Source organism: Pan paniscus, chromosome 20 (assembly GCF_029289425.2).
Source record: "Pan paniscus chromosome 20, NHGRI_mPanPan1-v2.0_pri, whole genome shotgun sequence".
In the NCBI taxonomy this organism is placed as follows: Eukaryota; Metazoa; Chordata; class Mammalia; order Primates; family Hominidae; genus Pan; species Pan paniscus.
In genome coordinates this window covers 44,933,111-44,947,091 of record NC_073269.2, presented here as the reverse complement: position 1 = coordinate 44,947,091, position 13,981 = coordinate 44,933,111, and the positions used below count along the sequence as shown (strand labels likewise).

At 51.2% G+C, this 13,981-nt stretch overlaps 1 protein-coding gene across 5 annotated transcripts in view; it reads right to left on the bottom strand.

Moving 5' to 3' along the window:
* Positions 1–7,317, bottom strand: part of ACTN4 (actinin alpha 4) — an 82,617-nt gene extending 75,300 nt beyond the window's left edge. For 3 of the 5 annotated variants that reach the window (XM_063599570.1, XM_034945703.3, XM_008964667.4), the window contains exon 1: positions 6,983–7,317. In XM_063599570.1, the coding sequence (XP_063455640.1) occupies positions 6,983–7,144 (162 nt within the window). In that variant the 5' untranslated portion in view covers positions 7,145–7,317. The remainder of the gene's footprint in view (positions 1–6,982) is intronic. The other 2 variants (XM_034945704.3, XM_008964668.4) reach the window with 2 other exon arrangements.
* Positions 7,318–13,981: the final 6,664 nt, after the last annotated feature.

Below are 13,981 nucleotides of genomic sequence, written 5' to 3'. Positions count from 1 at the left end.
TTCCAGAGTAAACGCTGTTCAAACTAAAGGGAAGGCAGGCAAATTACACCAATCAGCTTCTAAGACTTTCCACGGACATTCCAAGTTAATGCCTCTCTTGTTTATGGAGAAAGGGGAGGGGAGGGACGTGAAAAAACACAACCAAAAAAAGGCACAACACCAAGACAAATGCCTCGGGGATTTTTATAATCCCAGGGAAACTGCTACTTGGATAAAACTCCCCATGCACTGATGTAAGGATGCTCTTGCCAGTTAAATATATGCAAAGATTTAACTCCTTTTCTTTTTCTTTTTTTTGAGACGGAGCCTTACTCTGTTGTCCAGGCTGGAGTGCAGTGGCGTGATCTCAGCTGACTGCAACCTCCACCTTCCAGGTTTGAGTGATTATCCTGCCTCAGCCTCCCCAGTAGCTGGGATTACAGGGGTGCACCACCGTGCCCGGATAATTTTTTGCATTTTAGTAGAGATGGGGTTTCACCATGTTCGCCAGGCTGGTCTTGAAGTCCTGACCTCATGTGATCCACCTACCTCGACCTCCCAAAGTGCTGGGATTACAGGCGTGAGCCACCACACCCGGCAATTTCACTTTCTGGAGGAGGCGGGATCCTTCCCTGGGTCAGGTGGTTAATTTCTCCCCTTCATAAGATCCTTCTTTAAACAGAGGCTGGAATTTAAAATGATTCTGTTTCTCTTTGATTCATTGAAAGTTACACTCCTTGATGCCTGGGATACTGAGTAAAATGTAACTCATAGACCTTCTTGAAGAAAAGTTAAGTGATACCTGTGCCACTTTCAGACACTTTATAACAAATTCTGGCGCCTAGGCTGCCAACACTGTAAAACTAAGTTTCCTTGTAACTTGCTTTGATGTTTCCAAGTTTAAACCCATTCTAAAGAAGACTAATGGGCTCTCAAACTACCCAGTGATAGAAAGACTTCTTTCAAATCTCCAGGGATGACAGTATTTGTATCTGCTCAAGTAGAAGCTTCCGTCTCTCTTGTAACAGGTCAGTGCTTCAGTTACCACTGCCACTGAATTACCCACTTGCTATCACTTGCCTCTTATTTCCATAAAAAAAGAAACGGAGGAAAAAACTGTTTAAGTTTTACCTTGTTTAAAGGTAACACGAGTGCTTTTGTTATTCTGTAAACTAAATACATAAATGAAGGCAAAGGAAAGAAACTGAGGGAAGGGAACAAAATGTGAGTGACGAAAACACGGAGTTCATTAAATGAAGGAATAAAGATAAAGCCGGGGAAAACACTGCTCTAGGATATACTAAGGCAAGGGAAGAGATAAACATGTTGATATTTCAGCTATTCAGAAAACCCGAACGAGCAAGTGATACTAGAGCAAACAGCTGTTCACTAATTATATTTGCCCTTCCCTTCTGCCCTTCAAAAAAGTAAAAGCAGCAGCAAGGGAATCTTTTTTTTTTTTTTTTTTTTAAAGAACAACCCTAAGATCTGGTCAAAGGCTTGTACAATTCCCAGCACAACATAAATCAGTGTAGCAAAAGCGGAAAGTGTTCATCTCAACAGTTTCAAATTCCTTGGGCCTTCCCAAATCAATTCTTTTTTGGCTCCATTCTGTTTGCTAACTAGCACTGGCAGATAACTTGTGCTACACACTCAGTTCACTCTGAAAAAGGGCGCTGTCTGGCCAAAGTCTGCCATGACTGGAGCATATGTTGAAACAGCAGAACTCCCCACCCAGGAGGCTTAGACTTAAAACTTGTCCCCGCTCCCCTCTGTCATCTGATTTTTTTTTTTTTTTTTTTTTTTTTTTGAGATGGAGTCTTGTTCTGTCACTCAGGCGGGAGTGCAGTAGCGCGATCTTGGCTCACTGCAACCTCCGCCTCTCAGGTTCAAGCGATTCTCCTGCCTCAGCCTCCCAAGTAGCTGGGATTACAGGCACCTGCCACCATGCCCAGTTAATTTTTGTATTATTGGTAGAGACGGGGTTTCACCATGTTGGCCAGGCTGGTCTCGAACTCCTGACCTCAGGTGATCTGCTGACCTCAGGTGATCTGCCCACCTCAGCCTCCCAAAGTGCTGGGATTACAGGCGCGAGCCACTGCGCCCGGCCATAAGACCACATTTTAACTGACCTCCCTGACTGTGTCAGAGCTTAATAGCACCAGCACTACTTGGATATTCACACACCACCCTGCTTCCTCCAACACTTTCCGCTGAACTTTCCCCCCCACAAGGCAGCCCACTTGGGGCCAAGCAGTCGGCTGCCGTTAAATGGAGGCTTTTAGCACCAGTTCCAACTGGAGGGTGAGTCAGCTCCCTGCTGCCAAAGTAGCCTCCCTGTTGGTCTTAGAAGCCGGAACCAGGGAGGGTGTTTCAAAAGGCAGAGGGCAATCCTGGGCCCACACCCTGGATTGCCTAGGATTAGGTGAGTGGCAGGTGCCACTCCAGGGCACCAGCCAGATCTCAACTCTTAGCCAGGTGAGTGTGAGTGACCCTGCAGTCCCAGGCCATCTTCCCATACCCCACCTTTTCTTCAGTCATTAGAAGAGTCAAGTTCTAAAATACATTCTGGAGAGGATGAGGGGAGAGAACAGAGTGCTAGCAGCTGAGTGGCCTCCCCTATCCCTCTTACAAGAGGGCAAACTGAGTATACTTGCCTCTCACACATATTTACACAGTCTTTTTTCTAGATAACAGCTGAGTTTGAGTTTGGTTCCTTTTTTTTGTTTGTTAAGTGTGTTACTCAATTTTGAAAACTGTTAGTCCTAGCCAGATCCTAAGAGGCAAGCAATTAGAGTAATGGAACAAAGTAACAGATGGCTACTTTGGGGCCTCCATTATCAGCCTTTAAAAAGAAAAAAAGATCTACTTTAAGAAAAACAAGGCAGGGCACAGTGGCTCACGCCTGTAATCCCAGCACTTTGGGGGGCCGAGGCAGGCGGATCACTTGGGGTCAGGAGTTTGAGACCAGCCTGGCCAACATGGTGAAACTCTGTCTCTACTAAAAACACAAAAATTAGCCAGGCACGGTAGCACACGCCTGTAGTCCCAGCTACTCAGGAGGCTGAGGCAGGAGAATTGCTTGAACCTGGAAGGAAGAGGTTGTGGTGAGCCAAGATCACACCACTGCACTCCAGCCTGGTGACAGAGTGAGGCTCTGTCTCAAAAACAAAACAAAACAAAACAAAAAAACAAATACAAAAAACAAACAAAAACTTTCAAATAATTAACTCATACCTAATACAGCCACATGGGCAACAAGAGCAAAACTCCGTCTCCAAAAAAAAAGCCAACGGTCAGGGTTGAAACACTGAGGCCCCTGAAATAGTGATGTTTCAATGAACACGAAAACTTAGCAAGTGAGGCATTTCTTCTTGCTGTAATGAGATTTGGCATAACCTTCAAGAGATCTCACCCTTCCAGGACAACAGAGGGTGATGAGGTTACCCAGGCCACTTTTAGAAATTGGGAGAGGGAACTGTGGCCCAGAACTGTAATTGCTCAAGAATTTGCTCAAAGACCAGAACAATGCTTCTCCATCCCGCCAGGAGAACACTCATGGCCCTCTCATGTAAAAACCGTTGCATAACCTACTTACGGGTTACAGGGGTCCCTAGAAGTCAGAGCAAAGGGCTTCCAAGCAGAAGTGAGACACACGTCCCCTCTGATTTGGGCCAACTCTTGCTTAATTCCTAGAAGAATTCAATTCTACCCACTTTGAGGGCCTACAGCTGTTCTGGATGCATATTTTTTTGGAGTATGCATGTACAGAACCCCCAGGACTGTCATTCTTCCCGTGCCCAGTGGCTCAGCCTTGGAGAGGCAAGAAGGGCAATCTGTCATTCACTAAAGCAACACTGCAATGTAGAAAAAACCCAGCCAGTCTGGGTGCAGTGGCTCACTCCTGTAATCCCAGCACTTTGGGAGACCGAGGCGGGCGGATCTCCTGGGGTCGGGAGTTTGAGACCAGCTCGACCAACATGGAGAAACCCCGTCTCTACTAAAAATACAAAAAGCCAGGCGTGGTGGCACATGCCTGTATTCCCAGCTACTCGGGAGGCTGAGGCAGGAGAATCGCTTGAACCCGGGAGACGGAGGTTGCGGTGAGCCAAGATCATGCCCGGGCAACAAGAGCAAAACTCCGTCTCCAAAAACAAACAAACAAACAAACAAACAAACAACCCAGCCAGCCTGGGAGTGCGGGGATGTTTCTTAGTAGGAAGGTAGAGAGCCACACAGATTGGTGTATTCCTTTCCATTACTCCTTCCCCCATTTCATAAAGAATCCCTACCCCATAACAGGAAAGGGCACAGAGGTGAAGCAGTAGTTTCCCCCACAGAGCAGCTAAGGGTAAATATTTGCTGGAGGAGGTGTAAAGCAGGAGGTACTAGGGCTGAGACAGGAAAGCAGATGGTATTAGCGGACTCTGTGAGCCACCCTTTTCCCTCAAACCTGCCCGGCCCCAGAGGAAGGGAGCTGGGAGGTAAGAGAATGACACATGGCAGCAAGGCCTGGAGGTTCTGGGGAGTCCTGGTTTCCACCCAGGGCCTGAATGGTGCCCCAGCCTCACCCTGTAGGCAAGGGACAGTATAACCACGAACAAAGCCCACACCCTAACTCTCGGGAGGGAGTGAAACCCGGCTCGCAAAAGTAGTCACCTGGGGAGTGGCGGAAGACAGGAAGGGAGAGAAAAGGAAGGTCCCCCACCCCTATCACCTGAGAAAAAAGGGGGAGGGGTTTATTTTCTCCAGCACCTTCAGCTGCAGAAGACAAAGCCTAGACATTCTCAAAACCACCACTGTGGCCCCTGCTCCCTCCCAACTTTCCAGGTCTCTTGGCAACCTTTTCCAACCTGGCACTGCCTCAGGCAATAAATTATTGTTGAGACTCCAGAACAGATCTCACCTTCCCCTCAAAAACTGAATTTATGCCAACTATCGCAACCTGTCCATCCTGCAGTAGGTGGGGCCACGGATAAGGACACCCCTCCCACCAAGCCACTGCCATGCCCCTCAGTTACTACGGATGAGGAAATTCAAGCAACGCTGGTAATGGACCCAAGGTTATGCGCGGCCCCACCTCAGGCTGCCTTGGAACAGCTGCTCCTTCCACCCTTCCCACCCTTTCCCCTCCAGCCTGGGCTAGGCTGCCTGTGCCAAGCTCCTGGCCACCAACTCACGCCCTCGAGAGGCTTCCAGTCACTCCCCACTCTGCCAGGTCACCACTCAAAGCCCTGTAGTCTGTTCCTGAAAAATCTCCACCAAACCCACTCTCCCAAACCTTCAGAGCCCTGTCCAAAGTCCCAACTCTACACACATCCCTCTTTATTAACAGAATCACCGCAGGGACCCCTCGGATCCCTTTGCATTTTGCAGATAACAAAACTGCCCGGAGAGTTCAAGGGTCTTGTCCAAGGCCACAGAGCGAATCAGTAACAAATCTGGAAAGAAAATCCAGATCTCCAGATCCCACGAAATGCTTCCAACTTCAAGTACCTCCCACCCATTTCACGCACAAAACTTCTGAACAACCCCTTCCCCCCACACACACCCACTCACCACGCTCCTTTCTTTAGCTCTTCCTGCACACACTCAGAGCTCCCCCCTCAACCACACTGGATTTATCCCCCCCCTCCAACAGACACTGACACCTCGCTCGGGATCCCACTTCACTTCTGATCACCTTTTCACTGCTGTGGGGCCCTACCAAGTTGCCCCCCCCGCCCCCCAAAAAAACAGTGCCACCTGAACACAGTCTCTGCTTCAGGATCCCTTCACCTACCTCCGGTCTCTCCAAAAAAGACACAATTCTTCCTGGACACTCTCAACGCTTCCTCCCCAAACTCATTCTGCCTGCACGACACACACACACGCTCTCCAGTCCCGGGACTGCACCTCCAGGAGCCAGCACCCCCTCCTCAAATTCCTTTCTCAGTCTATCCATTACGCATTCCCTTTCTAATGAGATTTTCATTTTCCTAAACGAACCTCCCCCTCCCATTATCCACCATTCCAGCTCACCCTCCCTCCCACCGATCTCACCTTCTCCCTCTACACTTCCTCATTCTCTCCAACGCTTTAGCTTTTCAGCTTCCCATCAATTCTTTAGAAACCCCTCCCCAAATTATCCCCACTCTCCGTATCCCCTCTACTCCGGCTTCTCCATCCCTCATCAATTCCTCTTATTATTCCTCCTATCTCTTAATCTTCTCCCCTTTGGAACAGGGCACCACAAATAAATCTCACCCCCTTCAAAAACGTCTGATTCACGGGCCCCTTAACTTCTTCCTTCCGCACCCCACCCTCCTCAGACCCCCAGTCCTGGCACCTCTACCCTCCTCACACCCTAAGCCCATGTCTTTTCATGCTCAATTCTACCCTTAGCCCGTTTTCATCTTCCCAGCCTCCCTAGTCTTCCCACCCGTCTTCAGACCCCACAATCTCCACTCCATCCTCACACTTGATGCTTCATCCCCTTTAGAACTCCCCCAACCTGAGGCTCCCCCAATTCCAGTCTCCTTCAGATCTTTCTGCTCTCCAAATAACCAACCCCTCCACACTCAAGCTCCTCCTCACACTTCCCAGACCCAGAAATTCCCTTCCCAGCCTCCCCTGATTCTCCTCCCAGCACCCCCAACCCATGCTCCGACCCTTCAAGCCCGCCTCGGATCCCAGTTCCATTTCAGCCTGCCCAGTCATCTCCTCGGTTTCCCCTAATGGCACGCCCAGACCCTCCAAATCCTTCATCAGCCTTCCCGATTCCTTTTATTTGACTCCCATATTCCCCACCCAGCCGCCAATTCTCTTTTCAGATTCCCAATTCCTTCCTCTAGCTCGGCGATTCCTCCTCAGGACTCCAATTCCCTTCCCGGACCCGCCAATTCCTTCTCGGGACCCCCCCGTTCCCATCACAGACGCTCCAGTTACCTTTCAGGACCTCCCACCCCTCCCCAGGCACCCTCAGAAAAGCCCCTCCAGCCCGTCCGGCCCGCGGGCCGCGCACCTTGCGCTGCTGCTTCTCCCAGGCCGGGTCCAGCAGCAGGTCCCGGTCCCAGTCGTCCTCCTGGGCCATGTAGTCGCCCATGCTGCCCCCGCCGCCAGCGCCATTGCCCGCGCTGCTGGGGCCGTACTGGTACGACTGGTTCGCCGCGTGGTAGTCCACCATTCCGCCGCCTCTCGCTCGCCCACCAGCCTGTTCGCTCCCGCCTCAGCTCCCGCCCCTCTGCCCGAGCCGCCGCCGCTACCGCCGCTTCAGCTGCTTCAGCCCGCCCTCCGCCCGCGCCTGCGCACTGCCCGCCGCGCCTGCGCACAGCGCCGAGGTTGCCGCCCTCCCGCGCGCGCGCGCCTGCCAAACCAGAAAAGGCACCAAGGCCGCGCTCGGGAGCTTGGCGCCTGCGCAGAGTCCCGCTTCCTTGCCGCCCGACTCAGCCCGGGGGCGAGCCGCGCCCCCTCTCCCGCGTGAACGCGCGCGTCGTTCGCGTATGGGCGGGGCCAGATCATGAATGATTCATAAGGGCAGGCCCCGCCATCGGACCTGAACCAGCTCAGGCTTGGAATGCACTGCACCGGGTTCCCATTCAGCGACACAAATTCAACAAATATTTATTGAACACCTACTCTGTGCCAGACTATGTTTTACGCAGGCACTAAAAACAGAAAAAAATCCCAACTTTCATGAAACTACCTTCTAGTAAAGGAAGCCACATACACACAAATCTACTTTTATTTTTATTATTTTTTGAGACGGAGTCTCGCTATGTCTCCCAGGCTGGAGTGCAGTGGCGCGATCTCGGCTCACTGCAACCTCCGCCTCCCGGATTCAAGCAATTCTCCTGCCTCAGCCTCCCGAGTAGCTGGGAACACAGGCATGCTCCACCACACCCGGCTAATTTTTGTATTTTTTTAGTAGAGACGGGGTTTCACCATGTTGGCCAGGCTGGTCTTGAACTCTTGAGCTCAAGCGATCCTCCCGCCTCAGCCTCCCAAAGTGCTGGAATTACAGGCGTGAGCCACCGCACCCAACCAACACACAAATTTTTTTTTTTTTGAGACGGAGTTTCGCTCTCGTTGCCCAGGCTGGAGTGCAATGGCGTGATCTGGGCTCACTGCAACCTCCGCCTCCCAGGTTCAAGCTATTCTCCTGCCTCAGCCTCCCGAGTAGCTGGGATCACAGGCATGTGCCACCACTCCTGGCTAATTTTGTATTTTTAGTAGAGACGGGGTTTCTCCATGTTGGTCAGGCTGGTCTCAAACTCCCGACCTCAGGTGATCCGCCCACCTCAGCCTCCCAAAGTGCTGGGCTTACAGGCATGAGCCACTGCGCCTGGCCTCAACACTCAAAATTTTAAAAAATATGTGGACAGGCACAGTGGCTCACACCTGTAATCCCAGCACTTTGGGAGGCTGAGGCGGGAGGATGGCTTGAGCCCAAGAGTTCAAGGCCAGCCTAGGCAACATAACAAGAACCTGTCTCTACAAGAAATGTAAAAATTCACTGGGCATGGCTGTGTGCACCTGTAGTCCCAGCTACTCAGGAGGCTGAGGAAGGGACATCACTTGAGCCCAGGAGTTCCAGTCTGCAGTGAGCTGTGATCACACCAATGCACTCCAGAAGCGAAATCCTGTCTCAAAAATATACATAAAAGTAAAAAATAGGTAGTATTGTATATTCCAAGGTGTTGAGTATTTGGAGAAAAATCAAGCATGGGCTGGAATGCAAATAAACTACTCAGGTAGGCTTCATGGAGAAGGCAGACATTTAAACAAAGGTGCGAGCCACTGCATCAGGAAGTATCTTAAATTTAAATATTCAGCCAGGCACTGGTGGCTTACTCTTGCAATCCCAGCACTCTGGGGAGTCAAGGCTGGAAGAGTGCTTGAGCCCAAGAGTTTGAGGCCAGACTGGGTAACATAACAAGATCTCATCTCTACAAAAAAATGTTTACATTAAAAATAAATGGCTGGGCGCAGTGGCTCATGCCTGTAATCCCAGCACTTTGGGAGGCCGAGGCAGGCAGATCACGAGGTCAGGAGTTAGAGGCCAGCCTGGCCAACATGGTGAAACCCCGTCTCTACTAAAAATACAAAAATTAGCCGGGCGTGGTGGCATGTACCTGTAATCCCAGCTACCCAGGAGGCTGAGGTAGGGGAATCACTGGAACTCGGGAGGCAGAGGCTGCAGTGAGCCGAGATCGCGCCACTGTACTCCAGCCTGGGCGACAGAGCAAGACTCCGTCTAAAATAAAAATAAAAATAAATAAATATCCGGCCAGGTGTGGTGGCTCACGCCTGTAATCCCAGCACTTTGGGAGGCCGAAGTGGGCGGATCACCCCAGGTCAGGAGTTCAAGACCAGCCGGGCCAACAACTCCGTCTCTACTAAAAATACAAAATTAGCCAGGCATAGTGGCACATGCCTGTAATCCCAGCTACTCAGGAGGCTGAGGCAGGAGAATAGCTTGAACCTGGGAGACGGAGGTTGTGGTGAGCCAAGATTGCACCATTGTACTCCAGCTTGGGCAACAAGAGCGAAACTCCATCTCAGATAATAATAATAATAAATATCCAAAATAGAGTTCCTGATCTTCCCCCCAAGCTTGGTCATCCCATCCCACAGTCATCCCTCTTCAATTCGTGCACCTCCAGCCTTGCAGTTGCTGAGGCTACAGACCTTGCGGTCATCCTTAATGCCTCTTTGTCTTCACAACCCCATCCAGTTCTTCAGGAAATTCTGTCATTCCATCTTGAAAGAATACACAGAACCCACCCACTTCCCCCTGCCCCACTGCGCCACCCAGGTTCTGTCTACCCTCGCCTCGCCTTCCCTTGGGCCATTGGAGCAGTTCCCCACTGTCTCCTAGCTCCCCCTCCCACCCCCTTCTCTTTCCCAGGAGAAGCTGGAGGGAGCCTGTGAATGAATGACTGAGTCAGATCACATTCCTCCCTCCTCTGTTCAAACCTTCCTGTGGCTCCACGCTCAGGGTAACAGTCAAAGTCAAGGAAAGGAAGAAAGGCTGCAGAGGAGTCTGCCCTGCCCTGCCCTGCCTTACCCAGCCCAGCCCAGCCCAGCCCAGCGTTTTTTTCCTTTTTTTTTTTTTTTTGGAGGTGGAGTCTCGCCCTGTCACCCAGACCAGAGTGTAGTGGCATGATCTCGGCTCACTGCAACCTCCGCATCCCGAGTTCAAGCGATTCTCCTGTCTCAGCCTCCAGAGTAGCTGGGATTACAGGCATATGCCACCATGCCCGGCTAATTTTTATATTTTTAGTAAAGAGGGGTTTTGCCATGTTGGCCAGGCTGGTCTTGAACTCCTGAGTTCAGGTGATCTGCCTGCCTCAGCCTCCCAAAGTGCAGGGATTACGGGCATGAGCCACTCTACCCGGCCAGCCCAGTGTTTTAGTTTTTTGTTTTTGGAGACAGGGTTCTCAATATTTTGCCCAAGTTGAGCTCAGACTCTTGATTCTCCTACCTCAGCCTTCTGAGTAGCTGCGACTGTGAACACGTACCACCACATCCAGCTCAGCCAAGTTTTGTTGATATTGTTCTTGGTGCTGGTGGTGGTGATGGTGTTTGACACAGCAACTCGCTATGTCACCAGGCTGAAGTACAGTGACACGGTTCCAGTTCACTGCAGCCTCAAATTCCTGGGCCCAAATGATCCTCCTGCTTTAGCCTCCCAAGTAGCTGGGACTGCAGGTGCACCCCACTACGCCTGGCTAATTTCTATTTTTTTTTGAGACGGAGTCTCGCTCTGTCGCCCAGGCTGGAGTGCAGTGGCACGGTCTCGGCTCACTGCAAGCTCCGCCTCCCTGGTTCACGCCATTCTCATGCCTCAGCCTCCCAAGTAGCTGGGACTACAGGCACCTGCCACCATGCCCGGCTAATTTTTTGTATATTTAGTAGAGACGGGGTTTCACCGTATTAGCCAGGATGGTCTTGATCTCCTGACTTTGTGATCCACCCACCTCGGCCTCCTAAAGTGCTGGGATTACAGGCGTGGGCCACTGTGCCTGGCAATTGCTAAATTTTTTGTAGAGACAAGTGGTGGGGGTGAGGGGAGTGTGTGGGGGTGGTCTCGCTAGGTTGCTTAGGCTGGCCTCGAACTCCTGGCCTCAAGTGATCCTCCTACCTCAGGGAATGCTGGGATTACAGGCTGGGATTATGTGCGAGCCACCCAAGCCCTGCCTCAACCTAGTTTTTGAAACAGTTTAGAGTCAGCTAGCATGGTGGCTCACACCTGTAATCCCAGCACTTTGGGAGGCTGAGGCAGGCAGATCACTTGACACCAGGAGTTTGAGAACAGCCTGGACGACATAATGAAATCCCGTCTTTACTAAAAATACAAAAATTAGTCGGGTGTGGAGGTGCACGCCTATAATCCCAACTACTCGGGTGGCTGAGGCAGGAGAATTGCTTGAACCTGGGAGGTGGAGGTTACAATGAGCTGAGATCACGGCACTGCACTCCAGCCTGGGTGACAGAGCAAGACTGTCTCAAAAAAAAAAAAAGCCTTCGAGTACCCCCCACCTTGCTGTCCCTCAAGCACACCAGGTGCCAAACTCAGCCTCTGATGAGGCCTTTGTACTTGTGGAGTCACGACTCCCAGGAACACCTTCCCCAGACACTGAGTCCCTAGGGCTCACAGCCCCATTTCCTGTAGGTCTCTGTGGAAATACCACATCCTCAGTGAGACTTTCCCGGATCACCTGATTTAAAATATCATCCCATCGGGCACGGGATGTTCGAGGCCAGCCTGGCAAACATGGTGAAACCCTGTCTCTACAAAAAATACAAAAGATTAGCCAAGTGTGGTGGTGCATGCCAGTGGTCCCAGCTACCTGGAGGGCTGAGGCAGGAGGATCACTTGAGCCCAGGAGGTCGAGGTTGCAGTGAGCTGAGATCGCACCACTGCACTTCAGCCTGGGTGACAAAGTGAGAACCTGTCTCAAAAATATAAATAAAATAAAATATTGCTGGGTGCGGTGGCTCACGCCTGTAATCTCAGCACTTCCGGAGGCCGAGGCAGGCGGATCACGAGGTCAGGAGATCGAGACCATCCTGGCTAACATGGTAAAACCCCGTTTCTACTAAAAATACAAAAAATTAGCTGGGTGTGGTGTCACGCGCCTGTAGTCCCAGCTACTCAGGAGGCTGAGGCAGGAGAATCACTTGAACCCAGGGGGCAGAAGTTGCGGTGAACTGAGATCGCACCACTGCACTCCAGCCTGGGCAACAGAGGGAGACTCTGTCTCAAAAAAAACAAAACAAAACAAAAAACAACCACCATGGTTTATGGTTTCTCCAGCTATGGGAGTTGCAAGGATCCTTCTCTGCTTCTCTGCCTCTGCCAAAGGCACGCGAAGGGATGGATCCAGTGACAGCAGAGGAAGGGGACGAGGCCCAGGCAGCAGCCCGATTTCCTAGGAGATGCCAGGACCTGGCCAAAGACCCCCAGGCGTGTTGGCTGTTTCCAGAGCTGGGCTGGAGTGGGGCAGGGCAGGGCGGTCTCCTCCAGCCTGACTTGAAGAACTAGCTCAGGACTCTTATGCATGGTCTGGCCTGGGGGAAAAACTCCTCAGGGGGATGGGCCATCTGCCCCTCGCTGCAGCTCCTGGTGGACTCTGAGAAACCGTCCAGACCAAGTGCTCCCAGATGGAGGCGACAGCCCCAGCCATTGAAGTTTAAATTAAAGGCTCCCTTTAATTGTCAGCCTTGAGGCTACTTCCTGGCAGCCATCTATGGGCAGTGTAGTAATAATAGCTGATGTGTCTATTGATGTCCAAGGGACCAGGAGGGGCTCTGAGAGAAGGGGTATGGCCAGTGGGCCCTACAGGCATTTTTAGGTTTACCATTGAACCCGTGAGACCTCAGTCAGAATTTATTAAATGCTGTATCCCATTGTTAACACTACTTCAGGGAAGGCAACTAGAGAGGGTGTGTCCTCACAGGGCGGGGACATGAACAAATACTGCAATGTCTAGAGATGTCTCAGGAAGCAGCTGGAGCAGCAGCCCTGAACCCCAAGTGAGCATGACAAGCACCCACCAGGATGGAATTTGGAGACAGAACCAATTTGAGTTTCTTTTATTTTTATTTATTTATTTATTTATTTTGAGATGGAGTCTCGCTCTGTCACCCAGGCTGGAGTGCAGTGGCACAATCTTGGCTCACTGCAACCTCCACCTCCCGGATTCAAGCAATTCTCCCACCTCAAGTGTCCTGAGTAGCTGGGATTACAGGCACGCGCCACCAGGCCTGGCTATTTTTTTTTTTTTTAAGACAGAGTTTCGCTCTTGTTGCCCAGGCTGGAGTGCAATGGCGCGATCTCGGCTCACCCCAACCTCCACCTCCCAGGCTCAAGTGATTCTCCTGCCTCAGCCTCCCGAGTAGCTGGGATTACAGGCGTGCGCCACCACGCCTGGTTAATTTTGTATTTTTAGTAGAGACGGGGTTTCTCCATGTTGGTTAGGCTGATCTTGAACTCCTGACCTCAGTTGATCCATCCGCCTCGGCCTCCCAAAGTGCTGGGATTATGGGCATGAGCCACTGCGCCCCAGCTATTTTTTAATTTATTATTTATTTATTTATTATTATTTTTTGAGACGGAGTCTCACTCTGTTGCCCAGGCTGGAGTGCAATGGCATGATCTTGGCTCACTGCAACCTCTGCCTCCCGGGTTCAAGCGATTCTCTTGTCTCAGCCTCCCGAATAGCTGGGACTACAGGCATGCGCCACCACACACAGCTAATTTTTGTGTTTTTTAGTAGAGATGGGGTTTCACTATATTGGACAGGCTGGTCTTGAACTCCTGACCTCATGATCCGCCCACTTCAGCCTCCCAAAGTGCTGGGATTATAGGAGTGAGACACCACGCCCAGCTTATTTTTTTGAGACAAGGTCTCACTCTGTCGTCCAGGCTGAAGTGCAATGGCGTGATCTCAGCTCACTGCAACCTCCACCTCCCTGGTTCAAGCTATTCTCCTGCCTCAGCCTCCTGAGTAGCTGG